The 23,626-nt window shown below is 35.7% G+C and overlaps 1 protein-coding gene and 1 non-coding gene across 3 annotated transcripts in view; one reads left to right on the top strand and one right to left on the bottom strand.

Moving 5' to 3' along the window:
- The window catches only part of GBE1 (1,4-alpha-glucan branching enzyme 1), a 289,682-nt gene that overhangs the window by 99,670 nt on the left and 166,386 nt on the right, over positions 1–23,626 (top strand). For both annotated transcript variants that reach the window (XM_061134227.1, XM_061134226.1), the window contains exon 3: positions 4,782–4,897. In XM_061134227.1, the coding sequence (XP_060990210.1) occupies positions 4,782–4,897 (116 nt within the window). The remainder of the gene's footprint in view (positions 1–4,781; positions 4,898–23,626) is intronic.
- TRNAW-CCA (transfer RNA tryptophan (anticodon CCA)) lies at positions 11,307–11,379 on the bottom strand. The gene has a single exon. It is a non-coding gene; the product is annotated as a tRNA-Trp (tRNA).

Below are 23,626 nucleotides of genomic sequence, written 5' to 3'. Positions count from 1 at the left end.
CAGGTAATGACTCATAGAAAGGAAGGTGACTTGATATGTTAATACTTAAAAGTGTTGATATTACTTTTCTAGGTAGAAGCCTTCAAGGTTTTTATTTATTTTCTGATTAAAATTGCCCATACATTTTAATCATGCAGTCTCTTAGTGAGAATATTTTAGGAAACATTATCTGTAGACCCTTATAACAATATATTGAATACTCATCTTAATGTATGTTATCTTTTCATGTTCAAATTGTAAAGTTTATTCCCTGACGCGAACACATTCAGATTCCTTAATGTCTCAGGTCTGTTCTATAATCTTCATTTCACTGGTCATCCTTCTGGGTTTTACAATGTTAGTCAATCCCAAATTCTAGGTTTCGTGTGAGTAATATTTGCTTTAAAGTATTATTAATGATAATTTCTATTTCAGAATTTCCTTGAGCTACTGATTTATAAAATGATTTTAATCTATAAATCTAACTTAATCTAGAAAATCAGTCCCAAAGCTGTGAGTAGAGAACACCTGAAGTCAGTAACTGAACCGTGAAGTTGATTTCCAGTGTGGTCCCTGAGCCTGGCGGTCTACAGTCCATAGGTTGGCAAAGAGTCGGACACAGCTGAAGCCACTTAGCTTGCACGTACATGCACCCTCAGCTAGCAGCGTCAGTATCACCCACGGACTTGTTGGACATGCAGATTACTAGACCACACTTCATATATATTGAGTCAAAAAACTCTGAAGGTGGGGTCCAGCAGTCTGTTTTAAACAGTCCAATCTGATTTAACAAGTGATCCTGACATGAACTAAAGCTTGAGAACCACTGAATTACAGAACTCTCAATATGTAGTTCTGTGCTTCATAGAGAAGCAAATAATTGTCACAGGTGGTGATGGGATGTTTTTGGTCCTATCCTGAGGCCTACATAGAGACACAGACTATCAGCATTGTCTTAATTAAAATTAATTCTATCTTGTGGATTCAGGATATAAACTCACAGAGGATTAAAATGAAAAATGAGTAGTCTTGTTCTAAAAGTATGTACTTTAGATATATCTAATATGCCTTAGAATGATCATTATTTATATTACTTAAACCACTTCTATTACTTTAACTTGTATTTATCATTATTCATATTACTTTCAGTTATTTTCAGGAATAAACTCTCATGATATTTCATAAGACATAAATTGCCCCAAAATGTATCCTTGAACTCATTATCCTGCCACATGTGTTTTTCTAAAGCAAATTTCATTTAAAAACAAAACATTCAATTTTACTTAATATTTTTATACCAGTCATTGGATTTTTAATGTTTATTTACCTATTTTTAATTGTGTACTTCCACAATTAGCTCCCACAGTCATACCTAAATATACCTTAATGGTAGTAGTTCCTTCTTTCTTATCTAGGGGTTTAATGTTGAGTTTGTGAGAACAGATCCAAATCCAATGATTTTTCTGACTTTTATGTTCCTGGACCTTAGATATCTATATCTTGTAGAGAAAAGTTCCACTTATTAGCTATTTTTTAGAAAATCATTTTAAGGATAAACTGATTTTATTAGAAGAGAATCTTTCATATGCCTGCAGTACAGTAGAAGTGGTTAGTTTGATCGGTGTCCATTTTTCAAATGGAAAGAAGCAATTGTGTTTAATAAAAGAGGAACAGAAAGGAAAATTCAGGGCTGAACAGTGATTGGAGAAGGAATTAAGGAGATAAAAGACTGGTGGTGTGGCTGAAGAGGTATTTATGTGGGAGACAACTGTCCAGTGCAAAAACCTGAAGTTGTTTCATGCATGTATGCCCTTTGCAAACCTTCCCCTCTCTCTCCCTTATGAAATCTTTAGTATATTCTGCATTGCTTATGATGGGTGGTAGATGGGTTTTCTTTTGGAGTATATGTGAAGGCAGTCCAGATTTTTCATTGAAGTTTGGGGTTTGTCAAGAAAAATGTACCTGTAGTAGAAGTTAACACCTGAATTTCCATGAAAAGCAGATGTGCTAATAAGCTCTTAAAATGATAGAAAAGCATTTTTTTTTACAGTGTAGGGATAGAAATAATCAACATGTATGTTAGGAAATTGAGACACTCTGAAAGGAAAATGTTATTCAGTAAAAATAGTTCTCTTTATACAAATATTAAAGCATTATCCATTTAAATAGATCTTTAAAACTCAAGTGACTGCAAGCTAAAGAACTATTTGAACTGATATTCAAAAACAAATATTCAAAACCACATTTATTTTTGCATTATTGAGTAAAGCTTTTAAGTAAATCTGCATATGAAAATTTCCCATATATTTAAAGCTTCACTTTCAAAGTAACAATCTTATTTATAGTTGAATTTTTAGAGGATCCTATATTATGTATTTTACTACTCATTTTGGTATGCTGTTACTCAATTTAACCTTTTCTGGATGAAATACGACTGTCATTCTGAACACTAATTTTCAGTTTGGCGTTGATCAGGGCCTACATTAAACACTCAATACGTATTTAATGAATGAATGAATGAACTAATGAACTGTACCCTATATTTTCAAATCTAACTAACCAGGAAAAGATCTGCTGCATGTCTTAAGTTTATTAATTGTCTTAAGTGATTAGCTTAAAAAGAAATTCAGTAAATGTATAAAGCACTGTACTACCTAGATATTCATATTTCAAACTCCCTGCCCCAATTATGCCCGAAAGTCTTTACTGTGTTAAAGGAATGTCACATTATAAACAGATGAAATACGTATTTGATGTTTTAGGGGCAGGAGAGTATAATAGCACAGAGCTTATTGAGCTGTTCCTGAAGATAAACCGCCTTTAGATATTTTCAGATTGTCTTCTGAAGGGGAGTGGAAAATGTTTAGAAGGATCTGTTTAAAATGTTGTTTCTTCCTCCCACTCTACCTGTAACATTCAGATTGGCAGAGAGTGAAAACCTTCAGGCACATGTGGTGAAAGTGTTGGCGTGTGAAAGAAGAAATCATGGAATAAAACAAGTTTCCTGTTGTTTTTCTTATCTCCTCAATTGAGAATCTAATTTCATAGCACTACAGTGCATGGCATCACAAGGTTGCTTACGTTTTTTTTAAACAGTGAAATATTTCAAGCATAAACAAATAGGGGAAAACGTGATACGCATCTCACTATACACCACCTACCCTAAAAAATAAAACATTACAGATATTATTAAAGCTTCCTATGTTCTCTTTCCTCTATTCAGTGGAAATCACAATAGAATTTGATGTTTGACATTCTCATTTTTCTTTTTCTATTTTTGCTGCATATTCTTAATTATGAGTGAGCCTGAGCATCACTGTATGTTTATCAGTCACTCATATGTCCTCCCGTGAATATCTCTGTTGATTTTTGTATTGGTTTGTTTTCTTTTTCCCATTGATTCATAGATCTTCATGTATTTTGGATGTTGTTTCTTGATAATATTCATTAGACATATAGTTTCCCAGTTGATAATTTGTCATTCTATTTATCTATGTATGAAGATAAGTGTGTAATTTTTGTAGTCAACTTTATTAGGCTTTTCCTTAAGGTTTTGTGTGTGTGTGTATGAGTGTGCATGCTTCTGTGTCTTGTTTAAAAACACTTACAAACTCAATATTATAAATATATTTTCCTGTGTTTTTTTCTTCTAAAAATTTTACAGTTTTATCTATTATATTTAAGCATTATATTTAAAGCATTATATCTTCATTCTTCAGTATATTATTAAGTAGAGATTTGTTTTTTTTTTTCTCATAAAGATAACCAATTATTTCAGTACAACTTATTACACAGTATGTCCTTTACTCATGGATTTATAGTGCCACCTCTAGTGCATGTTAAATTTCCATGTGTTTATGGTCTTTTGTTCATTTTGGCTTTCTTTCAGCATCTTCAGTCCACCTCTCTTTTGGCTCTTATAGTTTATAGCCTTCTACCTTTCTTGTTTGAGGCATTTCTTTAGATTTTAACTCAGTTCTGACACACACTTGTGGATTTAGTTAATATGACTTTAATAATTTTTCATCACTTTTTTCTACCATGACATGTATCTTAGCTAATTGCATAGAATGCATTTCTATTTTTTCTTATTATCTCCTTTTGTTGATGGTGCTTCTTGAAAAGGGGCCCGTCATCCTGTTTATTGATCAAATAGAATTGAAAGTGCAATGGAAAATGTGTTGTAATTTTAGTTTTCAGATACAAAAGGCAAAGGGCTTCCCAGTTGGCACTAGTAGTAAAGAACCCACCTTCCAATGCAGGAGACATAAGAGATGTGGGTTTCATTCCTGGTTCAGGAAGACCGGGCTTCCCTGGTGGCTCAGAGGATAAAGCATCTGCCTATAATGCGGGACACCTGGGTTTGATCCCTGGGTTGGGAAGATCCCCTGGAGAAGGAAATGGCAACCCACTCCAGTATTCTTGCTTGGAGAATCCCATGGACAGAGGAGCCTGGTGGGCTACAGTCCATGGGGTCACAAAGAGTTGGACACGACTGAGCGACTTCACACTTGAGGAAGATCCCCTGGAGAAGGAAATGACAACCCTCGCCAGCATCCTTACCTTGGAAACCCCATGGACAGAGGAACTGGTGGGCTGTAGTCCATAGCATTGCAGAGTTGGACACGACTGAAGCACCTCAGCACAAGCATAACTTGCTTTTTCTAAATGATTAATATTTTGTTTAACACCTTAGAAGCAATGTTTTTTAGGTAATTCGATTCTGTATAAGTAGGCAGTATATTATACTTGGAAATTTATCAAATATTAGTTTTTAACTGATCTTCCTTATTGTATTTCAGATGATTGGAACCCATTTTCATACCCATATAAAAGACTGGATTTTGGAAAATGGGAGCTGTATATCCCACCAAAGCAGGCTAGATCTGTCTTAGTACCTCATGGATCCAAACTAAAGGTATTTTCTCCCTCATGTTTTCATTCGAGCTTACTGTTTTCTTTTTGTCCTGTTTGCAGAGTTTGATTTAAAATGTTAAAATGTAAACTGATGCTTGATAATTATAGGAGAAACAGTGTAAATTTTTAAATAGAGGAAAATTTAAGAGAAGTCATCAGCAAATTGGAATATGTTAGACGGGAACGGTTTGATTGGTAAGATAATGAACTTACTAGTTATATTGTTATCAACTTTGGAAATCTTTTAGAATGACTGAATAATTACCAAAGTTCAGCCTGGGAAACAGAAAGTTTGATTTAAAAAAATGAAACCTGTCTTCACATCAGCCGAGCAGAGAATTTTTACCTGTGAAGACACACTTGATATAATTAATTTTTTGATGAGCCACATGAATGAGGCAATACTGTGTTGGAGACCCATCCCTTTTGGGAATGTGATTTTTCTTGGTCTTTCTCTGCTCTTTGATTTCAGGGCTCTGGTTTGTCCTCTTCTCCTCGGTTAAGCCCCTTGAATTAGCCTAGGACTGCCTGTCCTCTATTTGTCCTCTCTTTGGCTGACTATGTAGCTCTGCATTCAGCGTGTACAGGGCCAACACAGTGACTTCTCTAGTCTCCTCAATGGTGGGTCCCAAATCTGGACTACAGATTACAGATCTGATTATGTAAAAGGCTATCCAGATCCTTTAACATTTGCTTGATTTTAGCCCATTGCTAAAATAAACATATAATGTTTCCATGTCCCTTTCTTTCCCCTCCTTGGACATAAACAGCATTCATCACATTTAGCACTAAGTCCTGTAACTGACTTATATTTTTATTGGCATTTGTTATTTAACAGTATTAACCGGAGTTAAAATAAGAAATGCATTGGATGTTTGTTTTATAGATTTTTCTTTCTTACAAATACTGAGATTATAAGTATACCTGAAAATACTGAAATATTGCCACACATAATCTTCCCAGGAGAGCATATTGTCTGGAATAAAGAGACATTTTAATATGGGATGGCAGCCAGAGTTCTTCTTAATCTGAAGTGAAAAGGAGGAAAAAAGTAGTTACAGTATACAATAAGAGGGATTTAAATTTAATATATATAATCTCTTATCCGAGTCAGTATAAGCTTCACAAGAGCAGGCCCTTTGCTCTTCTGTTTGCTAAATACTGTATATTCTCAGTGCTTAGAAGAGTGCCTGGCACAGAGTAGGCACTCAAAAAATATTTACTGAATGTTAAAGCCATTTGTATGCCCAGTCTTTGAAGGGATAAACCAAAGGGCTTGATTTTCCTGTGGTCTGTAAGACCTGACTTTAGGAAACTGTGAAGCAAGGTGACTCTTATACACTGGTTTCATTGTTTTAGGTCTTTTGGCTGTTTGTTACATTTTGTTTTTAAGAACTGAGTTTTACAATTTTTTGAAGTGCTGCAGATATTTTTTTTTCTGTTCTTAAATTAGATTTTATGAGCTCTGACATGTTACCTACTCTTTGCATTAAACGGTGAATGAATTATTTATTTATTTTTTGTAGTTTCTAAAGCTGAAGTATAGTTGATTTACAATATTGTATTAGTTTCAAGGGGATAAAATAGTGATTCAATATTTTTATAGATTATACTCCATTTAAAGTTATTACAAAACAATGGCTATATTTCCCTGTGCTGTACAATTTATCTTAGTTGCTTATCTGTTTTGTAAGTAGCAGTTTGTATCTCTTAATCCCATATTCTCTCTTATCCCTACCCCCTCCCTCTTCCTTACTGGTAACTACTAGTTTATTCTCTATATCTCTGAGTCTGTTTCTGTTTTATTATACACAATGAATGAATTAATTTTCATATGCTGTGGGGGTTTTTGAACTTTTAATTTTATACTGGAGTATAGCCAGTTAACAGTTTCATGATAGTTTCAGGTGGATGGCAAAGGGCTCAGCTATACACATTCATTTTCTCCCAAACTCACCTCCCACCTAGGCCGCCACAAACATTGAACAGAGTTCCATGTGCTTTGCAGTAGAACCTTGTTGTAGTCATTTTAAATATAACAGTGTGTACACGTCCATCCCAAACTCCCTGCTGTCTTTAAAATGGATAACCAACATGGTCATATGTTGTTTTTATACCTCGGAGAAATGATTACTAGGAATGAATGATTATTAATATATACTAGTAATAATGATAGAAATTTGCTCCTCCCATCCAACTCCAGAACTTTTTCTACTTTATCCTATAGTCTGAATGTTTTGTGTCTTCCTCACAAATCATATGTTAAAATGCTAATTCCTGATATGATGGCATATCATAGTATGTGATGGTACTAGGGCTTTGAGAGGTGTATGAGTCGTGAGGGTATAGCTCTTTAAATAGAATTAGTGAACTTATAAGTCCAGAGAGATCTCTAGCCCTTTTCACCATATGAAGCTATAACCAGAAGTCTGCAACCTGGAGGAAGGCCCTCCCCAGACCATGCTGGGAGCTGACCTTGAACTTCCAGCTTCCAAACTGTGAGAAATCAATTTCTGCTGTTTGTAAGCCACTCAGTCTCTGGTGTTTTGTTATCCCAGTCCAAATGGATAAAGGTGCTTTTGATACTATCTATGGACTATACTATGCTTTCTTTCATAAATTTATTTGACCCAGATGAAATGAAACAATCAAAGAAAAATTTTTTCAAAGGCATCTTTTCTCTTTTTACTTGGCTTGAAAAATTTGTATCTAGCAGTAAATAAACATTCAGAAAATATCAAGTCAACTGTTGTGTAATCTTTCTTAATTATTATTTGCTAAGGATTTCAATGTGGATTAATTTACTGGAAATTTAGGCCCAAAGTATCACTTATAGTGTTTAGATGTTTCAGACTTTGAGGAAGCATTTAGATGCTATTATAATGTCAATATGGTGATATAATTAGTTTTTCACTTATGGGAAATGATGTATCAGCTTTTCTTTCAGGGAGTGGGGTTAAATTTTCTATAAAAAAAAATCAACTAACATAAGGTTTTTGGCCTTGCAATCTGAAATTGTCCCTAGATAGTTTACCTTGGTAATTAAAAATCTTGTTTCAAATTGAACTTGAAATTTTATTTCAGTCCACAAGGGATTGACCTTTATAACTCACTTGTGGATATTTCTCTTATGAATTATCTGATAACCATTCTCAAAAATGAATATTACCTACCATTGAAATAATAACTTTGTTTTCCTTGCAAAACACTAGTCTTTTCAACTGAACAATTTGGAAGAAGATACCTCATTACTTACATTGTCATGTAAATATCTCCTTTTCATGTTTTTAAATAAATTTACTAAAAAAAAAAATAAAGTAACGTACTAAGGTGAATTAAACTTTAAGGCTATAAAGATAAAAGAAAGGCATAGAAGACTATGTTCCTGAGGGATAATGAGAAATGCTACTTGTGTCTTTAATATTTTTTCTTCTGGACACATAGCCAAACTAATTTATGTGAAGGTATTTTTTTTGTTCATTATTTAAAAATATATACCTCTAATAAAATTATATTAAAACAACTTTGTAAGTTTTCTTGTAGGAATTTACATAATTATTGAGATGCTGTGTCAGATGCTATCCTTGACCTGAGATGCTCGGGTCGAATTGTTATATGTACATAGGGACTCTGTGTGTGTGTGTGTGTGTGTGTGTGTGTGTGTGTGTGCACGTGTGCTTTTAAAATAAGGTGCTACTGTAGCAAAATATTAGTGAACAGTTTATTTGTTCTGTGATGGTAATAGGAGAAATAACAGAAGGGCAGTGACATCCAAGCCTACTTGGTAACATGTTTAGAAGTTGACCCGAGAGAGAGAGCGAAAAGGGGTATTTTAACCTGGGCGTACTGTGTGAATAACAGTGTGTGTATCGATTGAAGATTCAACAGGAAGTAAGTGGCATACGGGAAATAGGACAGTTTGAACAGTTCCCCACCCCGCCCCCTGCCCCAAATGCTGTTTTCAAACTTCAACACACAAGGGACCCACTCTAGAGTTAAGAGTAGGGTTGGGTGAGGGAACTTAGTAAGACGCAAATTGTTTCCTTGCCTAGGCCATATGGAACAGGGATCAATTCCTAGAACCCAGAGGGAGACAGAATCAGCCATCTTGAGAGGAACACCGAGTCTTGCTGAGAGATACAGTTAATTGATGGTAACCTTGCAGGAAAGGAGCCAGAGGAAAAAGGAGACAAATTCTCTCATCTTCCACACTCCTTCCTGTTTCTGACCTCTTCCTGTGGTTCAACATTGGCCCACCCAATAAGAAGCCAGATTTCTAGGGACTATGGGGCACATGGGTAAGCCTCCTGGGGCAGCGAGCTGGTGAGAAGTGGATTGAACTGACTGGTAAGATGTAGCTCAGGAGTCAGTGATCAGAAGAAGCAAGAGGTCAGGACAGTAAACACGAAAGGTGGGTTGGAGGCAAACTAAAGAATTCCTGTTTTCTGGTTGACATTTTCTTCTTTTTAAAAAATAATTTCTATTAATATACATATAACTAGCAGTGGCAATTAGTATTGACTCCTTTTAAATGTTAAGGATTTTTTTGTACTTTAACTTTTCCCTTGCCAAATTGTAACAAAATGGACTAGAATAGAGGTTTCTTGATACCAGATCTTTAACCTTTTCAAAGGCTCATGTATTCATATTCTAGAGCTACAACAACAAAATACCATACTCTGGGCATCTGAAACAACAGAAATTTAATTTCTCATGTTTTGGAGGCTGGAAGTTTGAGATCGGTCAGCATGGTTGAGTTCTGTTGAGAGTTCCTTTCCTCGCTTACAAACGGCTGCCTTCTTCCTATGTCTTCATATGGCACTAATCCTGTCATCAGGCCCCCATCCTCATTACCTCATTTAAACCTAATTATCTCCCAAATGTCCTGTCTCCAGAGACCATCACATTGGGGTTAGGGCTTCAACATATGAAGTTGGAGGGGGCACAGTTCAGTTCAGAACAGATCATACTGCTTTCTGAATTATATTTAGATTTTATACAATTGATTGGTGGAAAAGGGTCATGGAACCCAATACCCACATTGCAATTTTCTCAGATGAGACACATGAAGTTAGAGATCATTTTGCATCCATATTTAATTTGGTTCTAATTATAACACTGTGAGATGAAATACTATACATATTCATTTCATGAATGAGTACACTGAAATTTAGACAGGTTAAGGTATTTCCTTGACTTGAATTAAGGCTTACCTAATAGTGAGGTCCATGGTCCTAATCACTGTGCTACATTTCTCATCAGGCTAAGGATTCACAGAGAGAAAAGGGGGAAAAAGTGATAGAGAGGAAGTAGAACTTGAGCCTTATCTCATGATTAACAAGTTATTTGACAGCTTTTAAAATAGTGTTATTTATTTATTCATTTTTGGCTTTGCTGGGTCTTGGTTGCTACGCAGGTTTTTCTCTAGTTGCAGCAAGTGGGCTTTTCTTTGTGGTGGCTTCTCTAGAGCACAGGCTCAATATTGTGGTGCATGGCCTTAGTTGCTCTGTGGTATGTGGAATCATCCTGGATCAGGGATTGAACCCATGCCTCCTGCCTTGGCAGGTAGATTGTTCACCACTGAGCCACCAGGAAAGCCCAGCAAATTATTTTATACCATGTTTGCTTTTGCTTTATTGTGTGGAATTATCTCCATTTTTCAGGGTGCTGAGTGTTGAAGTGACCTTCCATGAGAATAGAAAGGAGGTATTAATAGATAGTTTGTGGAAAGAGTTTGGGTTTTAGAGAATAAGAGATCAGATGGATTATGTAAAGTGAAACTAATTATTGATAGCTAGAATGAGATTGCTAGGTAGAAGGATGTCATTGGGCAGTGATGTGGCATGTTGAAAAGTTAGTATCTAAACATTTGCTTAAGATTGATCTCATAAGCACTTTATCCTTCGGGCTTCCCTGGTGGCTCAAATTGTAAAGAATCTGCCCGCAATGTAGGAGACCCAGGTTTGATTGCTGGGTTGGGAAGATCTCCTGGAGAAGGGAATCGCAACCCCCTACAATATTCTTGCATGGAGAATTCCATGGATAGACGAGCCTGGCAGGCTACAGTCCATGAGGTCATAAAGACTTGGACACAACTGAGTGACTAACACACAGGCACACACACACACACACACACACACACACACACTTTATCCTTTACCTCTGGAATATTTTCTTATGTCTTTTGTCTATTTCCTTCTCTCCACATTTTTTTGTTCACTGTTTCAGGAAATTCTAGTATTTGGATATTGAATCACCTAGATTTTCTTATCTTTTTGTCAAGTCTCCTGTCATTTTTACTTTCTGTTCTGCTTTGAAAAAGTATCTTCCAACTGCATTATTATTATTATTATTATTATTATTATTATTATTATTATTTAGGTCACAGCATGAGGCTTGTGGGATCTTAGTTCCCCAGCCAGGGATCAAACCTGGGCTCTCAGCATTGGAAGCTTGGAGTCCTAACCACTGGACCACCAGGGAATTCCCCCAACTGCATTATTTTAGTAACTACATTACAAGCATTTCAAATAACGTGCTTGTTTTCTCTACTTTTACATAGATTCTGTCATTGTTAAATGTTCAGAGATACTTTTATCTTTTTTGAACAGTTATAGATGTTTTATTTTCCCCCCAATTTCCTTCTTGTTCCCCTACCCCCTCACTGTTTCTTTCAAATTTTCTTTTTCTATGTTTTTTTAGCCTCTTATCTTTGTGTTGCAGACTGCCTTAAAATGCCTAGTTATAGAAATGTGTTTTAGAATGAGTAATTAGGAAAAGACAATTGAAAATTCTGTTCCTGGTAAGCTTTGTTCCTGGTGATCTTCACTGCTGGGTAGCCAGAAAGTGAGACAGCCTTTATATTGATGGCAAGGAGTGAACATTTTACTCGGAGGTCATGTATTTTTTCCAGAGATGAATTTTCCAGGCTCTTATAAGTGGTGGGTGGAAGGGGTATTGAGGGAGGAATGGAAACAGTGACAGACTTTATTTTTTGGGCTCCAAAATCACTGCAGATGGTGACTGCAACCATGAAATTAAAAGACGCTTGCTCCTTGGAAGAAAAGTTATAACAAACCTAGATAGTATATTAAAAAGCAGAGACATTACTTTGCCAACAAAGTCCATCTAGTCAAAGCTATGGTTTTTCCAGTAGTCATGTATAGATGTGAGAGTTGGACTATGAAGAAAGCTGAGTGCCAAAGAATTGATGCTTTTGAACTGTGGTGTTGGAGAAGACTCTTGAGTGTCCCTTGGACTACAAGGAGATCCAACCAGTCCATCCTAAAGGAAATCAGCCTTGAATATTCATTGCAAGGACTGATGTTGAAGCTGAAACTCTAATACTTTAGCCACCTGATGTGAAGAACTAACACATTCAGAAAGACCCTTATGCTGGGAAATTGAAGGCAGGAGGAGAAGGGGATGACAGAGGATGAGATGGTTGGATGGCATCACCGACTCAATGGACACGAGTTTGAGTAAGCTCTGGGAGTTCATGATGGACAGGGAAGCCTGGCGTGCTGCGTCCATGGGGTCACAAAGAGTTGGACACAACTGAGTGACTGAGCTGAACTGAATTGAACTGGCATCCATACATAAGGGACAGAGAAAGTGGATAAGGGTCCCAACTTTCAGTAGGACACTGAATCCCCCTATTTTCACCCATCTGATTCACCTCTGCCATCTGCTGTGCTGTTGTCTCTGGAATTGAAGCCTGCCTTTGTTGTTCAGTTGGTAAGTTGTGTCTGACTCTTTGCCACCCCATGGACTGTGGCATGCTGGGATTTGTCCTTCACTATCTCCCAGAGTTTGCGCCCACTCATGCTCATTGATTTAGTGATGCCATTCAATCATCTCATGCTCTGTCGTCCCCTTCTCCTCATGCCCTCAATCTTTCCCAGCATCAGGGTCTTTTCCAGTGAACTGGTATTTTTCAGAGTGAACCTCTTATCTCCCATTTGAGGGGTGAGAGGTGGCATTTTGGAGGGATACACATTTTTTTTTGTATGGTAAGGGAGAGGCTATGTTTAAGAGCCTACAGTCCCTCTGTTTAACATTGAATCTTACCTCTCCCATAGGACCAGAAGCCTCCACGTGACAAGTCCTAGGGCTCCTGTGAAGCAGCTTGACTAGCTGTCTTCAGGTTCTTCCTCTGTAATACCAGATCTTAATTTTTTCCTGTCTGCTTAGTTTCTTACCTCTCCAATTACTTTCTAAGTTCCAAAAATTTGTTGAGATTTCTGTTCTCTTGTTGTCTCCTTTTCTGTCTTCTTCTGTTAATTTTACTTTTTATATTGTTTGCTATTATTTATTTTAGCAGAAGTTTGCAAAGTTTGTTGTTTTTAATCCAGACTTCTCAAACACCCTTATCTGAATGAAAGAAGAAAAAAGTACATTTCCTAAATAGAAAGAATGTTTTATAATTCTGGGGCCTCAATTGAATATTTCATTCTTATCATATGCCATGATTATAAAATTTTGGGGAGACTGATTATTTCTTGCTTGTGATGCCTTTACATGTTATTTTATATGATGAAGATTTTCTTCTCCATGACCCACAAAAATCCTTTACTCACTTTGTTACCTGATTTAACTTAATCAGCCTTTAAGACCCTGAAACATCTAATTTTGGGAGAACGTATAGTTAGAATTAGATGCACTTTCTCTTACCACAGAACTTATATTTCTTTGTGTTTGCGAAATACAACTTGAATGTTAATGAACCTAAACAACATACTAGGAAATGGTCTTCCTCCATAGGTGAGAATAAAGGCTTTTTAATTGATTTGTTTTTCTTTTCTTTTTTTTAAAGTTCCTCAGAATGTTGATAGGAAACACAAAATAAATGTGTAAGTTTCCAAAGCAGTCTTTTAATCAATATTTAGCATAACTCTGTTTGCCTGGAGGATGGGCGAGGTAAAAAGTGGGGGTGTTTCCCTCTGTTTTGAGCTTGCTCTACATTAATTTATCAAATTTTGTTCTTTTTCTTTCTTAATATCTTAAGTAGCACATATTTAGCTTTTTTATTTCTGCACTTAACGCATTGCGCTGTCTTCCCTGGATGTGTGTGAAGAAATAAAAGACAAAATGCCCACATATTGAATTTATTGTCTGCTTGGACAAAGCTCACCATAAACAAATGAGTCGCTTGAGCATTTTGTGACTGTTAAAGGAGTAGAGGAAGAACTTTATTTTTTTGTAAAGAAGTTTATAACAGAGAAGTAAGAATAAGTAAATAGAATACGTGTCTTTTACTTTTTAAAAAACTTGTTAGTTCCCTTCATTTTTGGTTAAATATTAATGGGGCTGAGAAGGGACCTAAGGGATTAGAGATAGATTTTTAGGAGGCTGGAAAGATGGATAATTAAATGTACATGCTGAATAGTTAGGGAATGATTATGGGAAGAGATGCATTCTAAGCTTGGCCTTGAAAGAGTTAATGGATTAGATTAATGACTATGAATAAGTTGTTAGGGGTCAATTAGAGAATAAAAGAATATAAAATTAAGCAAGATTGTATAGGAATTAACCAATTCTACATGGGAGACAGTAGTAAGTTTGACTTGTATTAACTTACAAAGATGTAAGATATGTAAGGAAACTAAATGAAATAGTGAATCTATTTTAGGAAATTTAATTCTCAAAGCATGCAGGGCAATGCAGTTGCAGAATTTTGACAGAGATTCTTTTTTGCTTTTTCTTAAATCCTGCATTTCTTACTTTAAAAAAAAAAAAAAAACAAACTCAATGATTTTTAATAATGAACAGTTTATTAACTTGTGGTGTTTTTTGACCCTTAATGATCTCACTTTTTCCCCTCACAATTGTTTATACTCTCTCTTCTGGAGCATATAAAAATGCTGAAGTAATCTCATTAGCAATTAACAAAAATTAGTCACTGTTTGTGAACCCTGAATATTCTCTCTTCTTCTTTTGTGTCATAAAGATTCCTAGAAAGAACTTTACTATCATGTACCACTGCTCTTTCTATATCCTCAGTTCCACTTTGTTGTTTTCTGTTCTTTCCTACTAGTTTTATTAATATAAAATAAAACAGTACAAATAGCCGGATGATGATGATTTAAATGTAAGACCTATGAATGAAGCCTGTAAATTTCATTTACCATTATGAATCATTTGAACTGCATATTCCCATTAGTATTTCATATAGATTTACAGATGAATTCTACTGTGTCATGGCCTGTGATAGAATCTCTATCTTCTGTAGTTCCTCAGTGATCATTTCTAGTTATGTCATGTGTAAAATACATTATTTTGCTATGTACCACCTGCCAACTCACACTTGTCATAAATCATTGTTTTTTCAGCTTACTTGTTAAGACTTTCTTTTTGTATGGACCATCCTGTAGAGATTCTTTTAGTGATAACTTGAGATCTTATGTATTTTTCTGTGATTAAAGTTTATTTGTTATCTACATCCAGTTTTGTCTTATATCCAGTGTTGCTGATAAAATGCTAATAATTTGATTTTTATTCCTTTGTGTGTAATCAGCCTTTTCTCCTGTCAGCCATTTGGATTTCCTCTTTATCCTTTATGTTCTAAAAATTTCACTATTGTCTCTCCTGATACAAGATTTCATTTGTTACTCGTTTCTTGAAATGGTCTTTTCCTCATAAATGATCTTCTCCTTTGTTTCCTCTTTCCCCCTTCACTTTCATATTATATCTATAGTCATCATTCTAAAATTTGAAATCTGTTCATATTATCCTTCTGTTTAAAAGCCTTTATGATAAACTCTCTTCACTCTTGATTTGGTTGTAGCCAGGGTTTTCAAGACTTCCCTAGTAGCTCAGAAGTTTTGAACACTTCCCTAGTAGCTCCTGCAATGCAGGAGACCCAGGTTCAATCCCTGGGTCGGGAAAATCCCTTGGAGATAGCAACCCACTCCAGTATTCTTGCCTGGGAAGTCCCATGGATAGAGGAGGCTGGTGCTGCAAGTACATGGGGCCGCAAAGAGTTGAACAGGGTTTTCAGACTGCGTGATAAGAAGCTGATCAGGTCAGTTTTCAGATTCCCCAGCACTCACATGAAATAGATTCCTTTTCTGTTTTATAGTTGGGCTCCCATGTATGATTATATATAAATAATGATTTCTCTATTTTCTAGAATTGAATAACAATGGCCTCTAGGATGTATTCCATACTTCTTAGCCTTCCATACAAAGCCTTCCTTGCTCTGGACTTTGGGTTCCTCTCCAAATTTGTCTTATCCTTGTCTCAGTCTGTTTGGACTGTCATAATAAAGTACCATAGCCTAGGTGCCTTATAAACAATAGAAAAGTATTTCTGCAAGTTCTAGAGACTGAAAGTATGAGATAAAGGTGCCAACCTTGTAGAATTCTAGTGAGGGCTCTTTTCTGGGTTACAGTCTGCCAGCGTCCCATTGGTAATGTCTTTTCACATGGTGGAGAGCAGAGAGAGGAAGCAAACTCTCTAGTGATGCTAATAAGGGCATTAATTCCACTCCTGAGAGCTCCACCCTCTTGACCTCATTTAATGCTAATTACCTTCCAAAGGACCCACCTCCTCATACCATCACACTGTGGAGTTGGGTTTCAACATATAAAACTGGAGGAGGACAAAACATTCAGTCCACAATAGTAAAGTACACTGTCTATACTGAATTACTTTCTGTTGCTTAAATGCTGTCTTGGTTGTGTCTCAGCAAATGCAAAGAGAGCATCCCTTTTACATGGAATGGCTTTCCCCTATTTTAGTAACCTGATAACCTCCTCCCACCCAAATCTTTGATATAGAGTTTATATACAATTTATTTTTGGTTAAGTTTTTCATAATCCTAAGCTCCACTTTCTACTTACCAAATATTCCTTCTTCCACAAGCCTCTCAGAGCCTGTTTCCACCATACTCACTGTGGTGATACATACTTCCAGACTGTGATCTTTTTGAGGACAAGTTCAACATCTTGGTCATCATTGTTTCTCTGGAACCTAGTAATAACTGCTTTATAGATGCTATCAATAAATGTTTATTGATTGCATGGTTGAAAAGCTTAGGGATCATTATATAAGTACTTTTGCCACTGTTGGAAATATTTTTGCATATACATTTTATACAGAAAGTAAAGAAATTTATAAAGTGTGTTTTAGTTAACTATTGCATTTTCTTTGATTTTAGGCATCTTAGCCTATAGAATTGCTTATTTATAGGAGAAATCCTATTGGTAATAGGGCTAAAACAAACAAAATAACCAAAATAAGCAAATAGTGGTCTAGAAATCAGTTTGTTTTAATGAGTCATTAGCATTTTCTGTGTTACTTTTCAAGCAAAAATTCCTGTGAGTCACTGTTTAAAGAGCTTAATATTAGAGAAAACTTTGCCTTTCTCCTAAAGATTTGAAATGCTTATTTTTATCTCAGGGTTCCCCCCTTTCTCTTGTCTGTCAAAGACTTAAAATTAAGTGACTTGTACACTTGCAATAATCATCCAGCTCCAGAGTCCTACATCATTATCTTGTCTCCTTGCCCTCCAGCCCTTCTCTCCTTCTGACCATTTCCATTGTAATTGCTGATTTTTTCTTCTCATTTTATTTTTAAATATGTTATATTTTAAAAATTGTACTTTTTTTTTTTTTAACTAAGAAGGATATAAATTAAATATATGTAAATCTGTGAATAAGGGCAGGGAATTATTTCAAATCAGGATCCAAATGTTTTAATATATCTTTAAATCACATATGCATAAATGAACAATGCCTGATTCTTTTCCCTTATAGTTCAGAACCAGTTAGTTAGAAGGTTACAGAATGGATTTAGTATGTGATATGCCAGAGGTCAGAATGTTTAGGTAATTAGGTGAGTACAATGAAGAGAGAAAAGTCCAACTGTATGATGATGTCACTCTTACCCCAAATAACTAAACAGATATTATTTCTTTCTAGATAAAGCACATATCATCTCTGTTTTAGACATTTTCCTCATGGAAAACTTTCTCTAACTTTGAAGACTATTTACTTTTGACACAATGAAATAGAAATCTGGGATGCACTGTTGCTATTATATCTATTTTACTTAAGGCACAATAAATTATGGTGGAAAGAAAAAAAAATAGTTCAATTGCCTCTTTTACATATATAGGTAAAAACTTATTATAGCTTGAGTATGTTAAGCCTGATTTCCGAGTTTTCCACAGTAGGGCTCAGGATCACGAGCCATGTGGATGATGTAGTTTTGTTTTCCCTCTTCATTCTCAGCTAAAGCCCTGCAGAGAAAAGGAGGCTGTTGGTGAGATACCAGTGGCAGTATAGGGAATGCCTTCCAAAGTCATTATGAATTAAGAGCTAATGGGTAGCCTTCTTTGATAGCTCGTTTATAATTGAGTGCAGATAGATGAAAATCAAACACAAAGGGAACTCAATTTTATCATTAATTTTGACTTTGTTTAACGGATGATTTCTGATCACCACAGCAGCCTTCCTAATTTGTCTGTGTATGATGAAGAAACTAATCATACACAGCTCAGAGAACAAATAACATATGTTTTCCCAAAAAGGTCACCTTCAGAGATAAGCACAAGGAAAAAAGAAAACCACATACTTGTTGATTTCTCCCTTTTCTCCTGTGTTTTTCCTCTGTTTTCTTTCTTTTAAAAATGCAGTACATAAAATAATTATATTATAATTTAAATATGGAGTGATTGATTATCTAGAATTTATAGCCTAAACTAGCATATAAATATAGTCTGGCTTGTTCCTAGTAGGGCTTCCCCAGTGGCTCAGATGGTAAAGAATCTGCCTGCAATGTGGGAGATCCGGGTTCCATCCCTGGGTCGGGAAGACCCCCTGGAGAAGGGCAAGGCAACCCACTCCAGTATTCTTGCCTGGAGAATCCCATGGACAGAGGAGCCTGGCGGGGTACAGGCTATAGGGTCGCAAAGAGTCAGACATGACTGAGCAAGTAATACTTTCACTTTGTTCCTAATAAAAGGCTTCCTTTCTTTCTTTTGTTTATCAGATGACCCTTATTATGTGTCAGTTACTCGTTTAACATTTTGCATATTAATTTATTTAGCCCTCATAACAGCCCATCATCCCCGTTTTCTCAGAGGAGGAACTGAAGCTCAGTGAGATACCCGTGTGCTCAAGGTCACATAGCTCCCTGAGAGCAGGCAGAGCTGGAATTCAAGCCCAGGAAGCCTGGCTCTAGAGACTGTGTTCTTAACCTTGTGTTATGTTGCTGTAATATATTAGTGTAATTACAATTCCTGTGACTTCTTGATACCTATGTTTAAAAATATCACCAAGGATAGCCTTTGGCTAAAATGATAAACCTTTGTGAATCCTAATGTGTTTTTAGAATACATATTTTCTTATGAGCAAGTGGCTATGACAGTAATACATTTAGGAGCACACAGAAAACAATTCAACATTGTTTGTTAGGAATATTCAATAGAACATATGCTATACATTATATATATATATATATATATATATAAAATTATACACTAGTTCTTTTATACACACATGCATACACATATTTTATATATATGTATATATATATTTCAATTGAAGTATTTTATGAAATCATAACTACTACTAGATGACATCATGAGGGAGGGAGGATCCTCACGGGAAGCTGTGCACAGATTGACAGTTTAATTTCATGGTATTGTTAGTCATTATATATATATACGTATGTATGTTTGTATGTGTATGTATATGTTGTTAGATTTATAGGTACGTAAGCCAGAATGTTGCAAGGCAAGGTGGATTTTCTTTTTACATCTAGACAGGACCCTGTGCCTACTGTGGGAATACATCCATGTTTTACCTCTCTGGCCAGACCTGTCAGTTTGGGAGCTGATGAAGGAAGGGGCAGGGTTTGTAAAGTGAGGTTCTACTGGCTAGGTGAGACCAGACATTGTAGCTGGAAGGACATGAGTGTTATTATAGAGTTAGAGAAGTAACAGACGAAAGTATCCATAAGAAATGCTGAGGACAGAGGATGAAAGAAATCCCATTGTTTATAAAGCTGATGTTGCTAGACTGAGGATGGATGGAGAAATCAGGAACGAATGTGGTTAAGAAAACAAAGTGTAAAGTGAGCCTGGTGAGGTTGGGGCTGGGGCTCTACCATGCTATTCCTTATACGTGGATTATAATGTGTTTTGCTGGCTTAGGACCACACTTGGTTGACTTTACATGTTTGTTACATGAAGGTTGTTTCTTTCTCTGTCATCTTATTAGGTAAAAGATTGTATGGTTGACTTTGTCAAGGGCCAAAATAACAGTGTCTTAATAAATATAGATGATTGCTTCTCCTTGAAATAAAAGTCTAGGTAAGTAGGTGCTCTGTGGATAGGCTACTTCTCCATGTGTATGTCCAGACCAGGTTCCCTACATCTCATTGGTCTTCTGTCTCCCAAGTGTGTTATCTGTGCAATTAACAACACTTCAGAGATAAGTAAAAGGAAAACAAACAAACAAACAAACTTGTTGATTTCTTCCTTTTCTCCTGTGTTTTTCCTTTTCTCTCCTTCTTTTTCTCCTCCCATCTCTCTGTGTTTTCTGCAGAAAGAGGAAAGCAAGATCAAGGCCTTCTCTTTTAAGGACATGAACACATTTTTTCTGTATACATCCTTTTGGCCAGATCTTTGTTACACTGGCTATCCTAACTGCAAAGAATGTTGGAAAATGTGGTTCAGGGCCATTTGTTAGGCTAAAATTCAGCAGGTTCTGTCTTATTTAAATGAAAAATAGAGGTTGATTTTGAAATACAATTAGCATTTAACTGTTATAACCAGTTAAAAGAAACCCTTTAAGGAAATAGAAGAACTAACCTTGTGCTAGAAACTTTCATTTTTTAATATTTCATAGATCAACTGTAAGTAATGTATCCTTACTTTATTTGTTATGCTATAGAAACACACTGTTTTAAAACTTTTATGAGTTTATTCATTATAACTTAGAAAAAAGTGCGGTGTTCTTAAAAAAGAAAATACAGAGGGTATAGCTGATAATGTTAATAATATACACTCAGGATATAGCTAGTAGTATTAATATTATGCAGTCCTAACAGTATGCTTCAGATCATTGCTAACACCAACATTAAACAAATAAAATGAAAGTAAAATCCTAAAGCAATCTGGAATTTATTAGATATTATGTGAGGCTTAAAATTTTGCAACTTTTTGAAGGATGTCCAAATTATCATGAAATGCCAGTCCTACTTTTAATGCTATTTTTAGTTTGAAAACAATTTCTGCATAAAATAAGACTAGGATTTTAATGAACACACTGCAGGTAAATTTAGCAGTGTGGGATTTAAAAGCATACTGAGAAGAACCTGCAACTGACAGCAACTAGGTTCTAACCTGGTTTTTTTGAATAGCATAATTGAGAATGTAAACCGACTGCTTCTATAACAGAGAATTCATAGGATAGTTGAAATACCTACATTTAAGTTAGGGTTCAAGAAGAATCATTTCCCTTTCCTTCTTAACAAAGCTAAATAGGTATTGACTCTAATCATTTATTTTTTGTATTGGTATTGAGCATTTTTGAATATTCCTACTTAAATCTTCACACTTAAAAAAAAAATAAGTTCTGCAGGAAGATCAAATAAGAAGGAAAGGGTGTGAGCCAGCATTTATGGGTAAAGTTGTAATAATAAATGAAAGTGATTTTCAAGATATTTTACACAATATTAGAAGAACTTTAGGAAGAAGACTGCTTTTTAGAACCAGCAAGTTGGTCAAACATTTTTAAGCACAACCATTAGTAAATGGAATCTTATTAAAATAATTAAGTTCTCAAATCCATCTTTTCTCAAAGATATTTTAGGGTGAAATCGTTAACTTTGGGAAGGACAGAAGCACGTTAAAATGTTTCAGTTATATCCTTGAGAGTATTTTAAACAAAAATATTTTTGGTGATTTTTGTATCCTGATGGAGACCCATCAGCTTGCTAGCCTTGACTTCTCAGTTCTTTCACCTCCTCTGCTCTACGGATCTTGCCCTTCTCCCAACTCAGTTTCACTAAGTTGCATGATCCCAAAGGTTCAGCAGGTAAAAAATCTGCCTGTCAATGCAGGAAACACAGGTTCTATCTCTGGATTGGAAGATCCCACGGAGGAAGAAAATGGCAACCTGCTCTGGTATTCTTGCCTGGAAAATCCCATGGATAGAGGAGCCTGGCTGGTTACAGTCCATGAGGTTGCAAAGAATCTGACTGAGCATGCAGCTATCAACTGAGGTGATCATGCTGTAAATTTTTCCTTTATCCTTAAAGTGAAAGTGAAAGTCGCTCAGTCGTGTCCTGCACTGTGCGACCCTATGGACAGCAGCCCACCAGACTCCTCTGTCCATGGGATTCTCTAGGCAAGAATGATGGAGTGGGTTGCCATTTCCTTCTCCAGGGACGTCCTAAACCCTCCATAAAACCCTGTGTAGTCGTATCTTGAAGCATCTCAGACTTCCTTTAGTCGCTAAGTCGTGTCCCACTCTTTGCGACTCCGCGGACAGCAGCCTGCCTGACCTCTGTCCTCCACTATCTCCTGGAGTTTTCTAATTCATATCCATGAAATTTGTGATGTTATCAAACCATCTCATCATCTCAAACTTGCAGCTCATTTCAGAAACATCTGCCAGCTTTGTTAAAAGACACACCCTGCAGGATCTGATCCAGTAGGTGTGGGATGAGCTTGAAATTTTGAAGTTTTAGAAGTTCTCAGGTGATGCCAAAGTTGCCGGTTCAGGGACTGTGCTTTGAGAACAGTTCAAAGGAATCTGTAATTGCTTGGCACATACCATTAGTTGATAATGCTTTAAAAAGCAGAATTGTGTCCTCAAGTCTTAAATCTTTTTCTTTTCTTTCATTGTTTTGCTTTTTTTGTTGTTGTTGTTGTTTTAATTTGTAGATCTTGAGGGGATCCCTTGGAAGAACATGTTGGTTTTATTTTGAATAGTTGAATATAGCTGTTTTAATTCTAACAAGTAAATATATGGGCCAGGTGCAATAAACAGGTACTTGCTTAAGATTTTATATTTTATTTTGTTGAGCAAGAAAATAAGCTCAGGCCAAGAAAACTGTCTATTGAATACCTTTTATTTTTTTCTCACTACCCAATGTGTGCCATTTTACTTCCTCACATCAAATAATCCTAATCAGTAAAACTTATACCATCATGAATTGCAGAGTTCCCTAAAGTCATGGAGACCTTTCTTAGCACTTCTATCTCAATATAAGATTAGGATATGTGGATTTAGGTTGTCACTTTATATAAAGTCAGTTCTAAGAGTCCTGCTACAGCAATTTTTTTAGATGCAAGGCACTGGAGATGAAGTTGGAATAACCATGTCAGTGGTGACTAATTTTAGAGTTCATCTACTAACTTGTTATCTGGGTGTCATGAAAAATTATTTTGTATAGTGAGTTGGGAAAAAAAGACTTTGAAATGTGTAAGTGTATTATATGCCATTTATGGCTTTGAGCAAGTTAATAGCTGAGTCTTTTGACTATCTCCCAGTTTTTATTAAAAATAAATTCTAATAGATTTCAAAAAATTGCAAAGAAAGAGTACTCAAGTAGATTTCAACTTTCTAATTTTTCATATTCACAACAAATAATAAATTTAGTGATTTCTTTTATTCTTTCATGGTCTATATTTTGTTATTTAAGTTTTTTTTCTCTCAAAATATACCTGATAGTACAAATCGTCTCCTTTGCATGTACTGCCCAATAACATTAT

Source organism: Dama dama, chromosome 31, assembly GCF_033118175.1.
Source record: "Dama dama isolate Ldn47 chromosome 31, ASM3311817v1, whole genome shotgun sequence".
In the NCBI taxonomy this organism is placed as follows: domain Eukaryota; kingdom Metazoa; phylum Chordata; class Mammalia; order Artiodactyla; family Cervidae; genus Dama; species Dama dama.
The sequence above is the reverse complement of the archived record's forward strand: the minus strand, read 5'-3'. Positions and strand labels throughout refer to the sequence as shown.